Source organism: Suricata suricatta, chromosome 13, assembly GCF_006229205.1.
Source record: "Suricata suricatta isolate VVHF042 chromosome 13, meerkat_22Aug2017_6uvM2_HiC, whole genome shotgun sequence".
NCBI classification, from domain to species: Eukaryota; Metazoa; Chordata; class Mammalia; order Carnivora; family Herpestidae; genus Suricata; species Suricata suricatta.
The window spans coordinates 13772091-13794584 of NC_043712.1; the positions used below are offsets into that span (position 1 = coordinate 13772091).

At 51.0% G+C, this 22494-nt stretch overlaps 1 protein-coding gene across 5 annotated transcripts in view; it reads left to right on the plus strand.

Annotated features, from left to right (window-relative positions):
• Positions 1-22494, plus strand: part of CDK5RAP2 (CDK5 regulatory subunit associated protein 2) — a 167532-nt gene that overhangs the window by 106115 nt on the left and 38923 nt on the right. For 4 of the 5 annotated variants that reach the window (XM_029919480.1, XM_029919484.1, XM_029919481.1 and 1 more), the window contains 5 exons: positions 586-1018; positions 6074-6305; positions 9944-10063; positions 14032-14596; positions 16381-16613. In XM_029919480.1, the coding sequence (XP_029775340.1) occupies positions 586-1018; positions 6074-6305; positions 9944-10063; positions 14032-14596; positions 16381-16613 (1583 nt within the window). The remainder of the gene's footprint in view (positions 1-585; positions 1019-6073; positions 6306-9943; positions 10064-14031; positions 14597-16380; positions 16614-22494) is intronic. The other variant, XM_029919482.1, reaches the window with a different exon arrangement.

The window sequence follows — 22494 nt, forward strand, 5'->3', positions numbered from 1 at the left end:
CACCCTCTCTTTTAATCCTCACTGCTGTCCTGGGGGGAGACTGACCCTACTTCCAAAGAATCGCAGAGTTAGGATTTGAAGCCATTTTCATGGGATTTCAAAGCCACTGCTCTTCCTATCACGAGGGTTCACAGCGTCCCTGCACACAGACTGTACACCATGATAGGCCTGCTCCCCACGGGCCCTCTGGGTTGGCGGGGTCCACCCCAGCCGTATTTGCTCCTGGATGCAGGCAGGGAGCCGGGAGTGGGTGGACCTTGCACTTGCCAAGAACACTTGGGGACTTGACGGCCCTGTTTGCCCCCTTCCAGGCCCAGCCTGCGTCCGTATAGTCGTGTGGCCCCTCACTTGCTGTGTGTGTGTCACCTCAGTTCTCCTCCTCTTACCCATGACATAGACAAGGTAGTACCCACCTTGTGTGGCTGTCATGAGGTGACCCGGCATAAAATCCCTGGTGTGGGTCCCGGCCCTTGGTGGGCAGTCAGTGTATTTAATCAGGCTCTAGGCCCGTTGGGAAAACTTGGGAAACTAGGTAGGGCACAAGAAAACCGTGTTCTTCCCTTCCCTTTTCTTTTGGAAAAACAGGCCTGACCTTCTGAAAGTGCTGCGTGAACTACTTCTGGAACGAATATGCTTCATCGAGCAGGGGGTTTCTGCAGGACACCTTGACAGGGACGCGGAGAAGCCACTCAAGCAAATGGCTCTTCAGCCAAAAGGCGAAGTCGGACAGTTCGCCCAACCCAACTCGTCGCCCAAGCCCCACGATGCACTGAGGTCGCCTTGGACGGCCCCGCTCGTGAGGGCAGGCGAAGCGCCCCAGCCGGAGCTGAAAGATGCCTCCGTGCAGACCGTGATCGTGGAGGGTGACCCGCTCAGGTTCCAGCAGGACGGCAAGAGAGAGGCTTGGGAAGAGAAGCCACTGGATGCCATGTTCCACACGGAGGGCTCGCCGGAGAGCCTGTGCCTGATGCCTGGGAGGCACGCTGCTCCCCTGTCCTTCCCCAGGGGGACCCACAGAGTAAGCCTGTTTGTGTGTTATTTATTCATGTTTTATTTTATACAAATGTAAGACTGAAAAACTGACCTCTGATCCCACTTGATTTATATAAAATCCAGTGTCTCCCTTTGCCTGTACTTAGTCTGGCCTCTACCTTGAGGTGTGTGTTTTGTCTTCACCTCTTCCCCAGCCCAGTCTTACTTAGGTATATAGCGTGACATTTATGCGGTTTCCTTATAAAGGCAGAGTCCTATCTATACATCTGTTTGTGTAGCTTTTCCTTCATGTTGTGTACCGGGAGCGTCTTTCCTGGTAATGGCTTTGTAGAATTCCATTGGGGGACTGTGCCAGAATTGTATGACTTTCATCTCCAGGTGGACACTCACTTTGTAGGTTGCAGTGAAATTGGGATAACGACTTCGGGAGTCAGGCCGAAAACCTAGGTTTTCTCTTCTGCAGACTTTCTGGCGGAGAGGTACTTTTCTGTGAGCTTTGTCTACGTGCTCATATCCTTACAACACCTATCCGAGCTGAGGAAGCCAGAATTTGGATGCCCACAGGTAGCCAGCAGTTAAGGGGCGGCACTGCCATGCCCTTTCCCAGGCTGGCCCCCCGCTCCTGCTGGCCCGAAGCAGTGGGATCCGGTTTTGTGGGGTGAGTGCATTTTGCTTCAGTCAAGATACCGTCTCTGTGCACCTCAGATATCATCACATAAGCCAGATTATTAAAAGCCAGACCCTCTCGGCAGTGTCGGATGGGACCTTCCGCTGACATCCTCCTGGGCACAGGGTTGGGGTTGGTTGGTGCAGGGAGAGGTGCGTGTCCTGGTGAAGCGGGTCGTGTTTCTGATCGAGCTCCAGTGGGGGCCGTGGGCGTCCCCGTGCCTGATGGGTGTTCTGTATCTGAGGGATCCGCTGTACCCCCTGCTTCACAGCATCAGAATGGAGAAGGAAGTTTATTTCCTGACCACTAAATTACTGCTTTCGTGCATACCAAAGGGAGTTAGATATATCATTAGCAAAATTGCATTTGATTGTTTTAAATTATGCACCAAAACTATAATTTCTAGAAAAGGGTTTTCTAAAGATATCAGTAAAGACAAAAAAAAAAAAAAAAAAGATACTGCCATTATATTAACGGTACTCCAGATGCAAATTTGTGCAATTTGGCTGGAATAGAAATGCTCTCATCTGTGCCCCCAGCCCTGCTGGTTTGTACCTGTGTATTAGGAAAACTAGGTGGTTTTTTCCTCCCAGTTTATGTGGGGGACAGCCTCCTTTGTTCAGGAAAATTGCAGAATCGAATGAACTTATTAATTTCTCTGAATATATTTAAAAACAATGTGTTTTTTTCTTTTTTTAGTTTGGAGTTCTCTTCTTGCTTGTGTCTTCAAAGGGAAGGCAACCGGGTTTGTTTCTTAGCATCTTGTATTTATGCCAGGATTGTGCTAGATAGATATTCTGGGTCACCACGTTTAATCTTCTCGGGACGCATAGGAGCTAGGCAGGCCATTCCCTACATTTTGCACATGAAGAAATACAAGCTCAGAAGATTGTCCAGAGCGAGGGATAGTAGGGTTGGTTACAGGCTGAAGCCCAGCCGCAGGGGCAAATGGGGATCTCCCAAGCATACCTTTCTCCGCAAGGGAGGAGCCCTCTTACCACCGTTGCACACATACCCGGGATTGCTTCAGGCCTGGCCGCTTACCGTGCTCGGTGGCTCCGAGGGGTCGGGTGTGACCTAGAACCCGAGGCTGGCGCAGTGGTGACGCGATGAAGTGTGTGGCAAGTGCCCGCCGGTGCCTCGTACGTGGCTGTGTGTGTGCAAGGTCGAGCGTGGGGTGTGAGCGCTCCTGCCCTGCCCCCCCCCACCAGTCCCACCCTGACATCTGTAATGACGTGGTAGGTGGGACTCCGCTCCGCGTCCATAAGGTAGCATTTTGTGCCGTGTTATTTTAGAAGCCGCGTTAGGTTGACTGACGGCAGTCTTCCAGCCTGAAATTGGCTTTGGCATTTGTGTGCTTGCAGACATCTTTTCTCCTGCCGTATGACACACAGCTTTGGATCTAAGAATAGAGGTTGGTGGAGACTGAGGACCAGGCAGTGACTGTTATTTTCCAGGCCTCTTTGACGAGGCACGCTCTTCCTCCCGACTGGTCCCCTTCACCACCTCAGACTGTTCTCGTCCTAGGACCTGTTCTCGTCCCTACAATTTCAGGACAGACTTTCCTTAACGGAGCAGTAGAGGCTGAAGAGCTGCCGTGAGGTCCACGTCTCTGACCTGCATGTCGCATGACATTGGACCGGTCATTTGGCATTCAGTTCTTTGTCTGGAAAACGGGCCCGATGACTTCTGTTAGCCTGTGAGCCCTGGGAATGCAGAGGTCGCGTGCGGAGCGTGGGAGAATGCGCTTGAAAGCATTTCCCCTCCCAGAACGTGCAAGCGGGGCTCCTGCCTCCCTTTCCCTCCTTGGGAGACCCTGCTGATTCCAGCATTCCCTGGGTCCCACGCATTTCCGGTTTTCCTCTCAGGTTCCTTCTCTCCCACTTAAAAACTTGGAAAGAGTAATAACTTCATTGAGGCATAATCCACGCATCATACAGTTAGCCACTTAAAGAGTATAGTGTAGTGTTTTGTTTTGTTTTTGTATATCCGGAGAGTTGTGGAGCCGTTACCATAATCCATTTTAGAGCACGTTCATTATGCAAAAAGAACCCCTGGCCCATGCGTGGTCATTTTCCATTCCGCCCCGTCTGCCCGAGCAGCAGGCAGCCTCTGTTCTGCTTCCTGCCTTTTTATATTTGCCTGTCCTGGATATTTCATGTGGACGGACTCACACAATATGTCATGTTTGGTGACTGCTTCCACTTAGCGTAATGTTTTCAAGGGGCATCCATGCTGGAGTCTGTATTAGTACTTCAATTTCGTTTTATTGCCAGACAGTAGTCCATTGTATGGATAGAGCACATTTAATTTATCCATTCATCAGCGATGGACATTTGAGCTGTTCCCACTTTTCAGGTATTATGAATAATGTTGCCGTGAACATTGATGTGCGACACGTCTTTGTGTGGGCGTGTGTTTTCATGTCTCCTTCTAGGAGTGGAATTGCGGGCTCGGGTAGTCACTCTGTGTCCTGTGTTTAACCTTTTTTTTCTTAAAAAATTTTTTCAATGTTTATTTTTGAGAGAGAGAGCGTGAGCAGGGGTGGGGCAGAAAGAGAGGGAGACACAGAATCGGAAGCAGGCTCCAGGCTCTGAGCTGTCAGCACAGAGCCCGACGTGGGGCTCAACCCCATGAACTGTAAGATCATGACCTGAGCCAAAGTCAGATGCTTAACCCACTGAGCCCCCCAGGCGGCCTCTATTTAACCTTTTGAGAAGTCGCCAGATTGTTTTTCTAAAGTGGCTGCTCCTAGTTTACATTTTCATCAGAAACATGATGGTTCTAGTTTTTCCACATCCTTGCCAGCACATGTTGTTATTTTGATTATAAGCTGTCCTAATGGGTTGGAAGTGACAGTATTTCCCTGTGATTTGATTGACATTTCCCCGATGACTAATGATATTGAGCATCTTTTCATGTGTTTTTGGCCATAACTCCATCTCCTTCTGAGAAATGTCTACCAGATCCTTTGCCCATCTTTTAATTGAGTTATTGTGTTTTTTATTATTGAATTGTAATAGTACTTCATATAGTCTAGATTTGGTCCCTTTCCCTAGCTTTTGAATATATGTGAAATTCCCCGCACTCAAAAGCCACCCCCATTTGGCCTCTTAAATTATTGTGTGTATGTTCATGTCACAAGCAGTTGTTGAGTACCTACTGTGTTCTTGTGCTGAGAGCTGTAGATAGAAACGCAGAGTTCCTGAGCCCTGGAGCTGTAGGCCGTTGCAGAAGATAGACAAGTAATCGCACAGACATTTAATTATAATGGTACCCGTGTAGGGGGCAGTGAGTGTCCTTAACAGAGAGACCTGACCTGGCCTTGGAAATCAAGGCCCATTCTCCAGAGGAAGGCACATATGAGCTGGGTCCTCATGAATGCACTGGGATTATGAGAGGGGTGGGGGTGGGTGAGAGAGAGTGCTGTAGATACAGGAGGTGGGGAGGTCAAGGCCCTGGGCTGGAAGGAACAGAGACACTGAGGAACTGATAGAAGGAGAGTGTGTGGGCACGGGGAAGCAGGGGAGAGGAAGCGATTTGGGCTGCGTGGAGGCTGTGGCAAGGGTTTTGCCCTTTGTCATAAGGGAACAGGGAAGTGTCATGGTAGTCTTAAGCAGAGGCGAGGAATGGTAGGTTCACCTTGCCTGCTGCTGTGTGGAGAGTGGGCTCGATAGGCCAAGGATGGGTGGGGGAGGGCGCTCAGGAGGCGGTTGCCATGGCTAGGTGAGCGCCAGCATCTTGGGGTTGGTGGGGGCAAGGAGATGACCTGGGGGCAGGGACCAGTGGAGCCTGGTGAGTGGGGAGAGTGGGTGATGAGTGTGAAGCGCAGTTTGATGAGGACGCGCAGTGAGGGGATGGATGGTGGTGCCATTCACCGAAGCTGTGTAGCTGTGGGGCAGGGACTCGGGTGGGGCATGTGAGGAGCTGGGCGCTGGGCACTGGGCTGGCTGGTGGAAATGGAGGTGTCTACGCCAGGCAGGTCAGGAGCTCCTAGCCCGGGCAGTAGCCCCCGGATCAGTGAGTCGGTAGCCATGGAGGTTCCTGGTGGGAGGTGGTTCTGGTGGATTAGCAGGGGCGGGAGGCAGATCGGCTAAGACTGAGCAGTGGGGGCGTGGGGAGGAAATGGAGAAGGAGCAAGAAAATGTTTCTTAGAAGGAAATGACTGCCGTATATTGAGCATCTGCATGTCCGCAGAGATGGTGGGCCAGGGCCAAGCTGGTGTCGACGGGGAAAAGCTTGGCAGCGGCCACTCAGAGGAAGGACCTGCCAAGACACAAATTCCGTAGACTGGGAGATAAACATAGATGCCATTATAGGAACCAGCGGCTTGAATCCTGCGTTAGGAGGTCGGTGTGAGAAGGTGTGGCCTGCGTGACGTGTACTCATCGTCCTCTCCATGTGTGTCTTCAGGACGCCAGGAGGTCCCGCTTGCCCATCCTGATGAAAGCGTCCCGGTCATTAGAAGATGTGTATCGGCTGCCCGCCCCCCAGGACCTGGTGACCCAGCTGCAGGGCCGGGTCCTGGAGCTGCAGGGGGAGCTGACGGAGTTTAAAGTCCGCAACAGGCGACTTCAGCAGAAGTTAACCCTGGCCGAAGCGATGATGGAGGGGAGGCCAGCGCCAGACGAGACGCTCCTGAAAGGTAAGCACCAGGAGAAACATGTTCTCCGTGAGTGAGACGGGGGGCCGATGGCGCTGCTCGCGATGTCAGCCTGTTGTTGAGAACTGCAGTAAGCGCGAGTATACATTTTATGAATTACAGCGATTAATCTTGACTCTTGACAAACACAATCAAAGGAACACAATAAGGGAAATGAATCTGTTGTTTTCATTTTATTCTGGAGCCCCCACATGGAGGGGACTGGTCAGTGCTCCCAGGTCCTGTGATGTCACTGCTGCCTTCAGTGGGGGTGGTGTATGGGCACTCCGGCTGGGAGTGATTTGAATCTAGATTTTCTTTCTGGTTTTGTCTGTGGGGTTTTCTAGGACGTCCAGGCTCCATCACTTTGGGTCCCTCAGGGCTAATTCCAAGCCCTGTTCACTTTACTTCTTCCTCTAGAAGTGAGCTGCTTCCCCACCCTCTTTGAATCTGCTGTTTCTGCCCTCGCGGAGCTCCCAAAACAGAGAGCTCCTGGGTTAAAATGCGTCCAGGTTAGACTGCATAGACTCCGAGGGGCCATGTGACAGCGTCCCCTAGGCTGGACCAGTGATAATGGTTTGCGGCCACCACCCCTTCAAGAATCTGAAGAAAGCTGACGGCCGTTACCCCAGAGCAGCATAGATGAGCACACGGGGAGTGCTGTACCGCGTTTTCGGAGGGTTCAGGAGCCCACAGATGTACACACGCACTCCTGCAACTTGTGTTGCAGGCAAATGATAGCAACACCCAATACCAAGAAGGACAGCAGTCTTTTATTTATCTATGCAAACAACCAGTGATTAAATCCTCCTGTGTGCCAGGCCCTGCTGTGGGCTGGGGAGATCGTGAACAAAACAGGTGACCTAAGTCTGTGTACAGCTTCCGTTTCTGTTTTGGGGAGGAAGACAAGGAAGACAGTGAGCCAACAAGTGGACAAACTGAGCGGAGCTGGCAGGTGCGGTGGAGAGAGAGAAGGCAGGGCTCAGGGCCTGGAGAACGTGGAGTGGGGTTTGCGACCGTGCATGGAATGAGCCCTCCTCACAAGGTGACATTTGACTGGAAAGCGGGAGGAAATGAGGGGAATAGTCAGTCAGCTTTGGGAAGTGTGTTTTTTGGCTTTGCCCTGATGTTGCTTTGAATTTGGGAAGTTGGATGACCGAGAAGGCCAGTTATGTGGCTGGCGAGGAGTGAGGAAGGGCAAAAGGGAAAGAGGTCGGGGGGCAGCACATCGGGGGCCCTCGTGGGCCATTCTAGGGCTTTGTCTTTTGCTCAGGGAAGACCGGAAACTGCTGGAGGCTTTGGAACAGCAGATCCCATGACCCAGCTGCAGCTCTCAAGCAGGGATTGGCAACGTGCGGCCTTTGGGCCCTGCTTGCCGCCCGTTTTTCAGTGTTATTGGAACACATGTACACTCCTTCATTCGCGTCCTGTCTGTGCCTGCTTTGGTGCTCGAGAGCAGAGTTGAGTCGGGTGGAGGCCGTGTGGCTCACAGAGGCTAAGATATTTCGAATTTGGCCCTTGGAGAGAAGTAGGCCGACCTACGCTGTAAAGGATCACTCATCACATGCGCCATCAAATGATGGAGTCGTCTTGCGCTGAGGCAGGACAGGCCACAGGAGAGGCAGGTGCCGGTGGGCGTTGGGTGTCTGGTTTTGGACTGACTTAAGTGCCCTTTGACTGTGTCCGTGGAGATGTTGTCAGGTCACACTTGGAAATGCAGGAGTCTGGAGTCGAGGGGCCGGATCTGGGCTAGGGCTGTAAACTTAGCAAATACCAACATATTGCTGGTGTTTGAAGCTCTGAGATGTGGAGGTGTGGTGAGCAGATCCCGGAACTGAGACTAGGACTCTAGTAAGTGGAGCCTGGATGGAGAAGGAGCGGCCAGAGAGATGGGGAGGCAGCCACAAGAGGATGCATCCGGAAGCAGGATAAAGGGCAGTCTCACTGTTGAATATTGTTGATAAGTAAGACAAGGATGGGGTATTGGCCTTGGGATTTAGTAATGGGATGCCATCCCCAGTGACCTTGAAGGGAGCTGTGTCCCTGGCGTGGTTGGGCCTTCCTGCCCTGCTTCCAGAGAGCCCGTGGAGGAAGGAACCAAGACGGCAGGAACAGACAGCCGTGAGGAGCTCTACGGTAAGGTGGTGTGGACAAGCAGGGCAGTTAGGAGCCACGTTGTTGGGGTCTCAAGGATTCGATGGATTGGGACCATGGGGACTGTAGCAAGGTGGGTGGTTGCTGCTACGGCCTGGCAGCGTGAGCCACAGAGCTGGAGCGTTTAGGGAAGAGATCATGATCTTGAAGGGTCTGCGAGGAGCAAAGGCACCCACGCTCTGCCAGGTCTGTGATAACGGGAATGAGGGAAAGAACCGTCCAGTCCTGGGCACGGGGCGGGAGAGGCGGTGTCAGAGGGCGGTGGTCCTGGTCCCTAGGATGCGGGGCAAGGTTCATGTTCAGGGAGGAGATCGAGGTTATTTGGGATTTTGCCATCGAAGAGTTTGCTTCCTGGGGCTGGAGATTGCATCCGGTCTGGGGATCGTCAGGGCGGTTCTGGGCTGGGCGGGGACTGGGCGTCTTAGACTTCCTGTGTCATTGATGAGACACGCCCTGGGCCTTACTGCCCACGTTAGATGCACCGTCTAGTTGCTTCTTCACTGTCCTTGAGGCAGGAGCAGTAATTATCCCCGCTTGTGGTTGGGGCCACAGTTTCAGAGGTAAAGTGACTTGGCTACGGTCACACTGCCACTAACTTCCAGAGCTAGATTTGAATCACCTCGCCTGATTTCAAAGCCTGTGCCCTTCACTGCTTCATACGGCCTAGCGTCTGATACCCTGCGTATGGATTTTCTGGTGGTCTGTAGCCGATGGTGTTTTCCATGTATCTTTAGATTCTTGGGTTCGCCATAGTGGAAGTTTCAAGGTAGTTGGGGCTTTGGCAGTCCTGCTCTCTCCTTCCTCCCACCTTTCCCACTTTCTCTCCATCCACCCATCCAGACCTCTGTTCATGCATTCAGGGCATCTTTCCCGAGCCCCTGCTGTGTTCCAGCCTCACGCACTGGGTGTAGGAGAGAGACAGAGACAGAGACACAGGAGGGAGACCGCCTCTGCCCGCTGAGCACTCTGTGTCCACTGGGAAGGGGGCAGAAGAAGAAATGCATCAGTGTGGGGCGGAAGGGGGGGCACTTGAGGAAGGAAACATTTTTATGGCAGAGGTGACCCAGCCCAACAGTGGCCCTGGCACTTTGCCCAGAGCTTGCCGTATGCACTGACCAGTGCTTTTCTTTCTTGTGGGGACCCCAGGGTGCCCCAGCCAGGGGCCACTCTCGTGGTTACCCGGAGACTCTGAGGCCTCTCTCTTCGGGTGGGGGCGGGGAAGTGGGCCTGAGCCTATAGAATTCATTTTCTCACACCTAGTTTTTTGAGAGCCTGGACTTAAACCATTTCAGACAAGCTGCAGTATATTTATGCTTTTTATGTCCTGTTATGGCAGCTCGATAGATTAATTTTATCTTATAAATTGCATTTTGCCTCCCCAGTGTTTTTATTTTCCCCGTTGAATCTTTGTGTTCTTCTCAGTTGCTTGGCTAAGCTTCAAGTCTATGGTTTTATTTCTTTTTCCTTCTCCTCACGAACGCCTGTAGCCCAGCCCCTTGTGGGAGCAGCCGACCACGACAGCGCAGGAGAGCAGACAGGAATTAAAAGCATGCCTGGTGTCTGGAGACACAAGGAGGGGGACAGTGATCACACCAGCTCCGAGACCGGTCAGAATTCAACCCCCGTGTGTGTTGAGCAGCTTCCGTGTGCCAGGCACTCCTTGGGGTGTTTTTATAGAAAAATTGTCACTAAGCTCCGTGACAGGCTTCGTAGGATGTCCTCATTAGTCCCACTTAACACTTGAGGAGGCTGAGGTTGTCAAAAAGAATTGACCCAGGGCCACCCAGTGGGTGAGGGGGGGCATGAGCGGAGGCACAGTGGACTGTGTGTCTGAGCTACCAGTCTGTCGGCCCCGGTGCTCTCCCGGCCATGGGCTGGGCGCTGGTGGGCGCAGGATGTGCTCTCGGGGACCTCGCAGCCCAGCAGGCAGGCAGGCCTCCGTGTGGTACCGGCCGTGTGAGGTCGGCTGTGCCCGCTGGGCCACGGCTGCCCACGAGAGTCCAAGGGAAAGGTGAGGTTCCAGGTGAGTCGTGTCTGTTTCTTCCTGGCAGTAGGAAGTATTCTAAGCATACAGATAGTCACAAAGGAGGATAAAAGAATACTTAGGCTCCCATTCCGCAGAATGAATAGATGCTTACATTTCGTTTCGTTACCTTACATCCACCTGCCCTCTGCCTTTGTTAAAAAAAAAAAAAGGAGTCACCTTTAATCTGGACCTCATTCGCTCCATAAGGAATAATTATCTTCAGGAATCCTAAATTTGTCGCGGGGCGGCTAGGCGGACCCCAGTCTCTGGGGGAGAGATGGAGTTCCGGTGTTTGCTTCCCCACGGCCTCCCGTCAGTGTGCGGAATGCCTGGTCACATGCTTCTGAACACTGTGGGCCTTGAGGAGAAAGCCACTCTACCAGGCAGTAAAGCACCCTTAGCTGAATTGTAGAAAGTTCCAGAGCTGCAGCATTTCCTCTAATGCAAATAAACGGGCCTGGAGACATCTTTTGATTTCTTGTTCGTAGCCAGTTGGTTACTGCAGGCAGTTTCTTTTCCCTCCCAACCCCCGTCATTAGTGAACTTCTTTCCTTTCTATGAATGTGCTTCTAGAACGTTGCACATGCTGTTGGCCCTGCCTGAATTTTCCCCCTTCGGTCGTTGCCCAACCGAGGCCCTGTCTTTTAGGTCTCGGCTTAGATGTCATTTTCCAGGGAAGGCCTTCCTGAATCACTCAGTTATAGACACTCCTGTTGGCCTCCCAGGTTTTGGTCTGATTCCATAGGTGACATTGGCCTTCACACTGAAGGTTGAGGAAAGCCCCTCCCCACTCAGGCACCCCTGCCACGGGAGACCCCGGTTGTGGGAGGGCTGGGTGCGGCAGGAGGCAGGCGGCCAGGCTTTGATGGAGGAGCTGTGCCGCTTACTCGCCCTGACCCTCTCTAAACCTCAGGTTCCTCTTCTCTAAAATGGGGATACTGGTGACGCCCCTTCAGGTTGTCGTGAAGACTAAGTGGACAGCGCAGGCGAGCTGCTTGGCGCTTGGTGCTAGGCCAGGTCCTGGCATAGTGACGAGGCCTTGCTGAGCCTGTGGGTTCACACCACACCCTAGCTGATAACCCTCCCTCTCCCACACCCGCCATGCTGTGATTTCCAATGAAGAACCCACCCTTGGCCCGTCCTCAAGGGTTGCGGGCCGAGAGCAGCAGAGCCGCCCCGCAGTGCCCGTGCTGGGCTGCGGGATGTGCTGGATACCAGAGACCGCATCCTGGCTGCTGCTGAATCACGAGATGCTGCAGACTGGGGGCACTTCCAGAGTCGGAGTTACTAATGCCAGGTGTGTGAGCGTGAGGTTTGGTTGTGTTGTAGGAGCAAGGCTTAAGGCGGAGGGTAAGTGTTGGCATAAGCGTGCTCTGTCCCCACCAACCTGAGGCGCGTGTGCACGCATGTAGCGAAATAGCAGGGCTGGCCCCAGCCCGCACCACAGAAGGACATTTGTGTGGGTCTTATGTTTGTCTCTGCCTCGTGATTACTTAATAAAAATCATCAGAACTGCTCATTAGTCCTCTGAGTGAGCATTGCTTCTTGCCGTGAAGTTCCAGCACCACGAGGTTGCTATGGCAAAGGTACTTCCTGGACTTGGAAGGAGATTCCTCGGAACACAGCCCACCGAGCTCTCTCCGTCTGTCTCTGTCTCTTATACTCGTTCAGCTCGTAGTTACTTCCTGAGTCCCTTCTCTGCCCCACGGTCCCGGCCAGACGCCAGAGCACAGAGATGAGGCACGTGCCTGAATGTGAGAGCCCGAGGAGACTAGCGACTGTCACGCGTTTTGTACGGTGGAAATGCTGTGCTAGGCACGTGTCCTTCAGGTCATGCAGCAGCTGTTTTCTAAAATGAAAAGTTATTTTATGGTATTTGCATCGTGAACAGAGGCATAAGAAGGGGCTTACAGCCACGAGGAACAGTTGCAGAACCCAGAAATTGGAATATACAGCCTGATGAGGGTTTTTGTGCGCTTTTGCTCCTGAGTGCTCTCCCAGGCCCTGCGTCCCACCCACACGGCTGCTGAGGCTGCGCCCTGCGGTCCGCAGCCCCTGCTCAACGGCCTTCTGCCTCCTGCCATAGGCGTCCCCTTCCACCTGCAGATGGTTTCAGGGAAGCAGAGACTGTCCGTAGTAGCCAGGGTCCCTCACTACTGTGTGCCAGACGCACTTTGCAGATACTGTCCCCTGTGATCCTAAGAACTCAGCAAGCAAACCCTTCACAGTAAGTGATATTCTTTCCGTGGTGCAGGTGAAGCTATTGAGGCTCAGAGAGGTTAAGTAACTTGCTTAAGGTCACGCAGCTGGGAAGTGGCACAGCCAGAGTGGGAAACCCGATCTGTTGGCTTTTGAAGATGGGGTATATTGCTGCTTCCCAAGTATTCAGCACTCCTTATATGGAGCTGAGGTTTCCCTGGACGGAGGGCAGTGTGGTGTGTGATAAAGGACAGAAGCTCTGGACCCGGGCCTGAGCTTGAAGGCTCACAGCAGGCACCCTTGACATCTTTTTGGGACAACTGAGGCTCTGGGACATTACATCACCTGCATAAGGCTACGTAGCCGGCAGGTGGCAAAGCCGGGCGTGGGCCCCCTGCCCTCTGGCTTCAGAGCTCTGCATGCACTCCTTCCACAGCGCTGCTCCAGTGCTTAGACAAGCTCGGCCGCGTGGCTGGGGCTTTGCACTGGCTGTCAGGACGTGTTTGCCGACAGGGTCGTGCATCCGTGAAACGGCTCACTGCGGGGGCCATCGTGGCACCTCCTGGAAACTGTTAGACGCAGAAATGAAAAAAAGACTCCCGTTAGTGATGGGCTTTAGAATTACTGCTCTTTAATGGTACCACACGCACTCCCCGCTGTCTGTCAGACCTGCACTGACTTCCGGTCTGGGCTAGGTACTGTATTAGGCCCTGGGTACATGAAGGTGAAAGGCCAGTCTGTCCTGGGAAGGAGGAAGAGAGGAATCCAGAGAACTAATTGCTAGGTGGATTAATAAACGAGCTGATGTAGTTCCTTTGTTAGCGCCGTGCACATGGCATGTTTGTCCTGGGCAGTACATGGAAGGTGCTGTGGGAACACGGAAGGGAATGACTGTTTTGCACAGTTTGAAGATGGGCTTGCAGAAGGAGAATTAGATCTGGATGTTGAAGGATGAGTAGGAGTTTGTTGAGTAGGTGTAGAGGACCAAGCATCTTCCAGGCAGAGGGAACAGCATGTGCAAAAGCACGGAGGCACAGAATGGCCTGGCATGTGCAGGGAGTTCTGGAATCTCCATGCGTGGGGGAGAGGATATTCCGGGGAGCTCACCCTGAACTGGATGGTGGAGGGTCTCGGATGCTGTAAGTGGGCGTTTGGGTTCGATCCTCAGGATGGTGGGGATATCAGTGAACTTTAGATGGATGTTGGTGGCTATCATGGTCAACTTCACTTTTCAGAATAGTTGCTAAGAGGCTTGTTGGGTCAGAGAGGCTTGTTGGGCTGTGACTGCACGGGGCCAGGGAGGTGGATTTCAGCCAGGGAGGTACTGATACACATTTGTCTAATTTGCAGACTCTGACATTTACCAGCCCGATGGCCTGGCCATCTTGCCAACTTGCGAAGAGAATCCTGAAGAATTTCTGGGCCCGACTTCAGATTTGAGTTCTAAGAGTCAGCTTTCCACTAACATCAGCGTGACTGGGACCCACCCGTCGGAGAACGTTGACCCCACAGGTGATACAGAACACTTAAAACAGAAAATCTGTGACTTGGAAGCTGAGCTCGAGGGCTACCGGAATTTCTTATTTCAGCTTCACAAGCACTCCCAGTGCAGTGAGGCCATTATCACAGTTTTGTGTGGGACAGAAGGGGCCCAGGATGCCTTGAACAAGCCCAAGGGTGGTGCCGACGAAGAAGGGACGACCTTTTCAAGTTTGCACCAGGTACGTTATGTGAAACACCTGAAGATCCTTCATCAGCTGCCTCCAGAGGCGACCGGCGGTGGGCTGCTGGAGGGCCTCCGACAGCAGCTGGTGGACCAGGAGTGTCAGCTGCAGAAGGAGCCGAACTTGAACATGGAACTTTTCAGTGGGATCCATAACCTGCAGAATAAGAGCAGAGATCTCTCCCCCTCCAGGTACATCCCACCTCCGCTTCTTCCGCTGTTGAAACCTGCATTTCGCCCAGGTTGCCACCAGGTCGGAGCCCAGGAGCTGGGGGCGGGGATGCTGCTTGGTGGTGGCGTGGGTCGTGTGCCGGGGAAGGCTCGATGGTGGGTTTAGGGCAGGCGGGCCGGAGGAGAGGTGAGCGTGAGGCCGCAGAGAGCGGGGGCCGCACACTTTCTCGTGGAATTGGCAGAACAGAATTTGCCCTCCGTGGCCTGGGAACCAGGTTAAAGGTATATATTCCAGCCACCGGGCAGTCATGGTATGTTTGCTCAACGGCAGGGTTACCTGGACCCCCTGATTGGCTTTGTGCGATTGAAACTGATGTCCTAGGCAGGGTAGGAAGAATATAAATATTTTCCATATCTTTACCCTTTAAGGTCATCTTAGAGAAATAATCCTGTGTTGAAAGAGAAGAATCCTTAGGTCGTGTTTTACGGGCACAGATATGTACAGTTTTGCTTTATGAGATGTGACAAAAAAGCGATCGGTTGCAAAGTTGACCTTCATTTGTCACTAATTTGAGACAAACACCTTATTCTAAATTGTCAGGAGCCAGAGTGAATTTTTTCTAGCCTTCACAAACAGCAAGATGGGAGGAAGCTTGTATTTTATTGAAAGGCAGTAGTGTCGGACTCCCGGTAGGCACTTTTCTTATTTAATCCTCAAAATCTCCCGGAGAGGTGGTGTGCCTCAATATGGATGAGGACGTTGAGCCTTCAAGAGGCCTCCCTGATGGAGCAGCTGGTCCAAGGAGATGGATGGCGTCGCTCAGAGCCGTCGCCAGCGCGCCAGCCCGCTGTGTCCTGCCCAAGCCCACCCGTGTTCTTCCTCCCCCACGAAGCCCGCCCACCTTCACTGCTGTGTCACATGGTGTGTACGTGCGCACCCACCACCAAAGGCGGTCAGCAGCCCCATGTACTGTCCGCATTTCAGGGAAAGGGGAGCACATTGAACAGAAGGGTCAGCGTCTTTGCCAAGCCACACTGGGGCTGGGTTACCATGGCCACAGTGTCTATGGGCCACGTTTTCCTTAACTTGGGTTTTTCTCCGTGCCTCCGAGTACTGGTGGGCTCGCACGGGAAAAGACCGATACAGTGTCAGGAGAGGTGGTATTGTACGAGGCAGCATGGGCTTGGAAAGCAGACTGTGTTTGAGTCCGAAACCTTCCCGATTTAACTTTGCGATCTGAGTCGGTTTCCTCGCTGTAGACAAGGAGGTTCGGACATTTGTGGAAGGATTGGGAGGAACGCTTAGCTTATAAAACACACCTAATGCAGTGACTGACAGGTCATAGACCCTCCATAAATGGTCGTTAGGATTATGATCGCCCCCTGACCTTTGGAGAGGAAAGAGTCCCACTTTTGTTTTCCGGCATTACGGTTTCTTTTTTCTTCTTTATGAGAATTTGTGGTGGGTCCTCTGACCCTTGGAGCACTTGTTTCTATAATTCAGAATAATATTTTTGAAGAGTTATGGAAACTAAATGTTCTCCTGAGTTCTTGCCGGTCTATACTGTAATTGGGGGCTTTCTGAGGTTAAAAATATCGCAGAAGAACCTTTGTTCCAGCGTTTGTGGGCTGTTTTGAAGTCTAAGGAGTGACCTTACACACTTCCCATTTTTCTAGAAGTATATATACTTGTACAGCTGCCGGCTTTAAAAAATGGTGCTCTGTCATTTTTCCAATTAGCGTTAAGGTCACAAGAATGCAATTCTGAAGTGGTACAAGCATTTTCTTTCCCCCCTTTTTATCAGATACGATTCGTTAGTTCAGTCCCAAGCCAGGGAGCTCTCCCTTCAGAGACAGCAGCTTAAGGACAGCCGTGACATCTGTGTCATTTACCGTCAACACATGAGCACCATGATTAAGGCGTTTGAGGAGCTGCTGCAGGCCAGCGACGTGGACCACCACGTGGCCGCGGGGTTCCGGGAGCAGCTGAATCAGTGCGCCGAGCTCCTCCAGACGCTGGAAAGGCTGTTTCTCAGCGGTAAGTGGGGTGAGGGCTCACGAGTCTTAAGACACAGCACCTATCCGTCCAAGACTTGTTTAGCAGGGTGGCTGAGGAAACCCGCTCCTTGGCATACCTACCTCTGCTCTGATGAGGGGACAGCAGGGCCACGTGGCTGCTGTCCCTTCCGGGGCCCAGCTAGTGATGCAGCCCCTTCCGTGCCCCCTCTGTGCCTGCTGCGTGCTTGCTCCGGATTTTCAAGAGAAGATGGGAATCGAGGGGTTTTTTGGGGGGGTGGTGGAGCTCATGAGTTTTAATGTTGGCAACAACAGACAAAACAAGCAAACAAAAAGACCCAAATGTTTATCAATTAAAAAAAAATCTACTCAAGGGTCAGAGGTGATTAGAGCAAGGATGAAAGAAAGCCTTTGCTAAACAGTCGCTCTGTGCTAGGCACTTAAATAGATGCTGTTGCATTTAAATAAAAAACTAATCATGTAATCACTTGCAATTTTTTTGAGACTAGAACAAGAATGCTTTGATACTCTTTACCCAGCGTCATCAGTTTTGCCATATCTGCTTTGTCATTTTCTCTCTCTCTCTACGTCTGTTCAGATCTGCCTCAGTTTGTGATGGGATCGCATCACAGTAGCCTCATCACGAGTTGAAAATATCATAAGTCAAAAACGCATAGGACACCCCTAGCCTCCCTACACCATGGCGTAGCCCAGCCCCCCCCCGAGTGTGCTCAGAACATGCACAGTACCCTACTGTTGGGCACCGCTGTCTCCCCCACAGCCCATTTTATAATGAGGTGTTGAGTATCTCGTGTTACGTACCAAACGCTCTGCTGAAAGTGAGAAACAGAATGGCTGTGTGGGTCCAGAATGGTTGGATCAGTTATTTCCCCTGGTGATGGCGGGGCTGACTGGGGGCTGCAGCTCACCGTCTCTGCCCAGCACCACGAGGGGGAGTCACTCTGCGTATCCCTAGCCCGGGAAATGATCAAAATTCAGTGTCTGAAGTACAGTCTCTACCAGATGCCTGTTGCTTTTGTGCTGTCCTTAGGTTAAAACTGTAAGCTGAACCATCATAAGTCAGGGACCATCTGTGTATACACACATACACACACACATGTATACATATATGTGCACATGTACATGATTATTATTATTTCTAAGATATCATGTTATATTAAAGTAGGCTTCATACCTAGCATGGAGCCCAGTATGGGGCTTGAACTCAAGGTTGTGAGATCAAGAGTTGGATGCTTAACCAACTGAGCCACCCAGGTGTCCCCCCCCACCTTTTTAAAAGATTTTAAGTAATCTCTGCACCCAACGTGGGGCTCAAAGTCAACCCTGAGATCAAGAGTTGCACACGCCACTGACTGAGCCAGCCAGGTGCCCCACATTATTATGATTATGATTATGGTTATTACCTTTCCCTAGCCCTCTGAGGATGGGTTGACAATGTCCTGTCCTTTGTCCCCTGGATGCGTCAGTGTCACACCCAGGACAGTCTCTTATACGACCACAACAGCCCTATTAAATGCATGACACAGTATCATCATCTCATAGACAGTCTATCCTAAAATTTCACTAATTGATTCAATAATGTCCTTTTTGAGTTTTATTCCTGATTCTGATCCAGGACCTGCTCCCTACGTTACATCTAATTGTCTGTCTCTCTGGTTTCCTTTAATCTGTGGTAGTTCTTCACCCTTTGTCTTTCCTGCCTCGGGCCCTACATGAAGAGTTCAGGCCACACTCCCAGTTTGGGATTATCTGTTTCTTTAGGATTAAGTTAGACTAGATAAATTAGATGAGATGATGTGGTTTGGGGAAGGATACTGGTAAGAGTTGTATTCTCATGGTGTCGTGTTCACGAGGCGCATGCCATCCATGTGTACCATGTTTGGTGAGAACAACCTTGACCCCCTGGTTGAGGTGACATGTGTCAGGTTTCTCTGCTCTGAATGACAACGTTTCCCTGTGTACTACAGAAGTAATGAGCGGGAGGTACTTTGCAACCTTGTAAATACTTGGTTCCTCTTCAAACTTGTACTCGAGTTTTACTTAACCATCTTTGCCCCTGTCATTAATTACCACGGTGGGGGCAACCTGGGGCTTGTGTTCTAACGCCGTCATTCGTCTTCATTTATTAGATGGCATCTGTAGAAGGGTGAACTCTCCCTTTGTCTCCCCTTTTACTCCTTTGTTTGTTGCTTATTTATTCATTATCAGTGTGGACGTGTCAGTTCTTATTTTATTCAGAGGATTATTTATTACTCGTCTGTCATTCATGCTAATGCTTGGATTGTTCCATGTTTGGCAAGTGGCAGTTCCTTTTGACAGGTCTCCATCTCTGGGGGGAGCTTCCATCTGTACTTCCGTACTTTCTGGCACAAAAAAGATGTTCCGACCCCACCGATGCCGTCCGTGCCCCTGAAGCATCCATTTCTCCAAGTCGTGCTGCTTCATCTTGAAGGGGATGCTGTTTAAACCACGCTTTGGGGCTGAGTAGGTTCATTGCTGCTGGGGGGTCATTGTTTCTAGACCCTTCAGCTGGCAGAACTAGAGTATCGCTCTTGTGCATACACACACACACACGTGTGTGTGTGTGTGTGTAATAAGGGGTAATTTATTTTAAAAGTCATTATTTCACAGCGGGGCCCCCCAACTCCCGTCGAGCCCACCGGGTCCTTCCTTGCTGTCCCCACTTCCTCACTCGTGTTTCCACATCTCCACCAAGGAGAATCCCGCTCTCACATCAGCATATCCACACCTTTTCTTAGTTTTCTAAGACACGCAGAGAGTTCCCGAATTGCTCCATCCTTACCACTGTGAAATGTAAACCTGCTAAATAAAGATCAACACCTATTTATGGTTCTTTTAGGTTTTGGCTAAGGGTGTATAGTCAGGGTATTGCATTTAAAATTATTTGATTTCATTCTTTCTACAGTGTTATGTTGTTCATGTGAAATAGAATTAGATTTATTTGTTTCTGTTTGTGCTCAATTTTAGGGTTTGCTTTCCTCTCGCATTTTTACTGATTTCACTTTATGTTTTTGAATATGAAAAATATTAAGGTGGTTCCAAAGCTAAAACTTCCTTCATTGAAATTGCCTCTATGAGGTCATTATTTTTATCCCTCTCCTTTAGATCCACGAGTCTGACTTTCTAGTCCCCCTTTCTCAGACCTGCGGGAACTGGGCTTTTAGACACCCAGCCTCTCCAGGGAAGCGGCACATGCCGGAGGCACTAACACCTTCCACTTTGCTGAATCCAGCAATCCGCTTTTAGACACACCTCACCCAGATTCACAGCAGTGTTTACTGGATGTGGCCAGTCCTACCCTCCTGGGGGAAATCCTTTCCCCTCTGGGCTTCTAGGAGGACACCCCGCACTGCCAGTTCTCTTCCCACCCACTGGCCGCCCCTTTGAGGCGCTGCCTTCAGCATTTCCTGCAAATCTGGCCAGTTTCTACTGCCTCATTGCAGCCGCAGCGCCGTGGGTTATCGAAGTCCTGGCCTCCACCTGTGTCCCGCCACGGGCCATTTCCGTACAACAGACAGAGTGATCTTTTCAGAATATAAGTCAGGTCCTGTTTCTTCTGCTCAAAATCAAAGTTTTCCCTTTGTGAGCTGTAGGAGTTCAAGAACGAGCATGAAGCCTTGACTCAGTGCTGGGTGTGTGGCTCAGGTGTGTTACATGCCTGCTAGTAGCTGTACCTGCTGTGAGCCGGGGCTTACTCCTCAGAAAGGCAGGTTTTACTGGAGGAACTTAGCTTTACAGAGGAAAGCCAGTTGCTCAAAGTTATAACTGACTTGGTGAAGCGAAGATTTGACCTTAGTTCTTCTGTCTTCATACATAATAAACAGATGGCTCACAAGGGTCCACACACCTTCAACTGAATCTCAAGCTTGAACATGGGATGGTTTGTGCTTTTGGGTCCAGGGAATGTTTCCCGGAGTTTTGCAGAACTCAGTCTCTCCAGCCTGTTGCAGATGGATTGTCCTAGGACCCGCTCCCCAGAGGCTTGAGAGCCAGGACGCAGGAGCAGTTGACTTTCCCCAGCTTTATGAAACCCACTTCCTCCTGGCTAAGGGTTTCCAAATCAGCTAGTTTTCATTGGATTATTGGAGAAATAACTGGGCCCTCAAGATAGAGCTGTATCTTGCAGGCCCGAGGCGTGTTTCTGTTTTCTCTCTTCTTCCTGCAAGCTCTCGACCAGGGCCCGAGGAGGTGGGAGGCTGAGAGAGACCGCCTGTGGGCCCAGCTGCCCTCCCTCCCTCATCCAGCTGCCCACCCCCCGCCCCCCCCGATTTATTTTTTAGTTATTTACCTTGACAAGCCCAAGGAGATCTCCCTTCTTGTTTTCCTGCGGATTCTGGAAGTAGAAGCACTTCCGGCTTAGCAGCCAACACAAACACAGAACTTGAGTTTCTTGTACAAAAGGCATAAAAGTCTCAGGTACTTCGTATAGCTTCCTTTCTTAGAGAGTAAAATGTAACCAAGGTGGGTCTTTCCTGGGTGCTATCCGAGCGGTCTGGCTCCTGCATTAGGAAAGGAGCCTCTGGTAAAGTAGTTTTATATTTGTGGCGGTCACATCCCATGAGTTCCTACAAAATTTAAGTATAACCTTTTTTAAAAAATTAATACAAAGCAAAACGTATTTATCGTGGAGTAATAGATAAGCAAATACTCCTGTAACTTCATTATTTTTACGGCAAAAATGAACACCCTGGAGTTTATATTTTCAGATCTCTTTTATATGTATATATATTTTTTGCAGAACTACAAGCGTTTGCAACCTTTCCCTCTGTCCAGTTGTAGATAATAAATACTAACCTACAGTGTAAGTTTTAGTGGCTTCACAGCATCCTTTTGTGTGAATGTGCTGTAATTTACTTAATCATTCCCCGTTAGGTGGGCATTTAGGTGGTCTCTAGTTTGGGGCCTCTAAAAGAACACCATCCTGGAATCTTCGTGCATTCCCCTGCTTTCCTTGAATAGCATTGAGTTGGTGGGATGGTGGTGTGGTTTCTTACTCCTTGTGAGGATTAGAGCTGGGTTTGTTTTCTAGCTTCACGAGCTAGGGATTTCACTAGGGGTCCAGAACCCTGCAGAATTTTTCTGTGCGTGCATTTTTCTGAGATGAGGATCTGCAACATTCAGATTCTTAACGTGGGTTGGGAGCCAAAGCAGATGGAGAGCTGGTGTTGCAGTCCCAGGCTTTCCACCGTGTTCCTTGTCTGGAGTGTCTCCAAGGCCAGTAGCGTAAATCAGGAAGACGGCAGTGGCGTCAGGTGTAAGCACTGGGGGAGATGGGGGAAGATGGTGAGGTGGCCTCTTTCGTCCGTGAGCTCACCAAGTGTGGCAGGGTGTAGCCACGTGAATAGAAGGCACCTGCTGGGCTCCTTTCTCTTGACTCTCCTCTGCCTGCAGGGATGAACCTAAACTGTTCATTACGTTCAAGGTCTCCCACAGTCTGCCTTATCTGACCCACTACCCTCTTGATGGTGATGATGATGGTGTTGGTGGTGGTGATGATGATGGTGATGATGATGATGGTGGTGGTGGTGGTGTTGGTGGTGATGATGATGGTGGTGATGATGATGGTGGTGGTGGTGGTGGTGGTGGTGTTGGTGGTGATGATGATGATGATGGTGATGATGATGATGGTGGTGGTGTTGGTGGTGATGGTGGTGATGATGATGGTGGTGGTGGTGGTGGTGGTGATGATGATGGTGGTGATGATGATGATGGTGGTGGTGGTGGTGGTGGTGTTGGTGGTGATGATGATGATGGTGATGATGATGATGGTGGTGGTGTTGGTGGTGATGATGATGGTGGTGATGATGATGATGGTGGTGGTGGTGTTGGTGGTGATGATGATGGTGGTGATGATGATGATG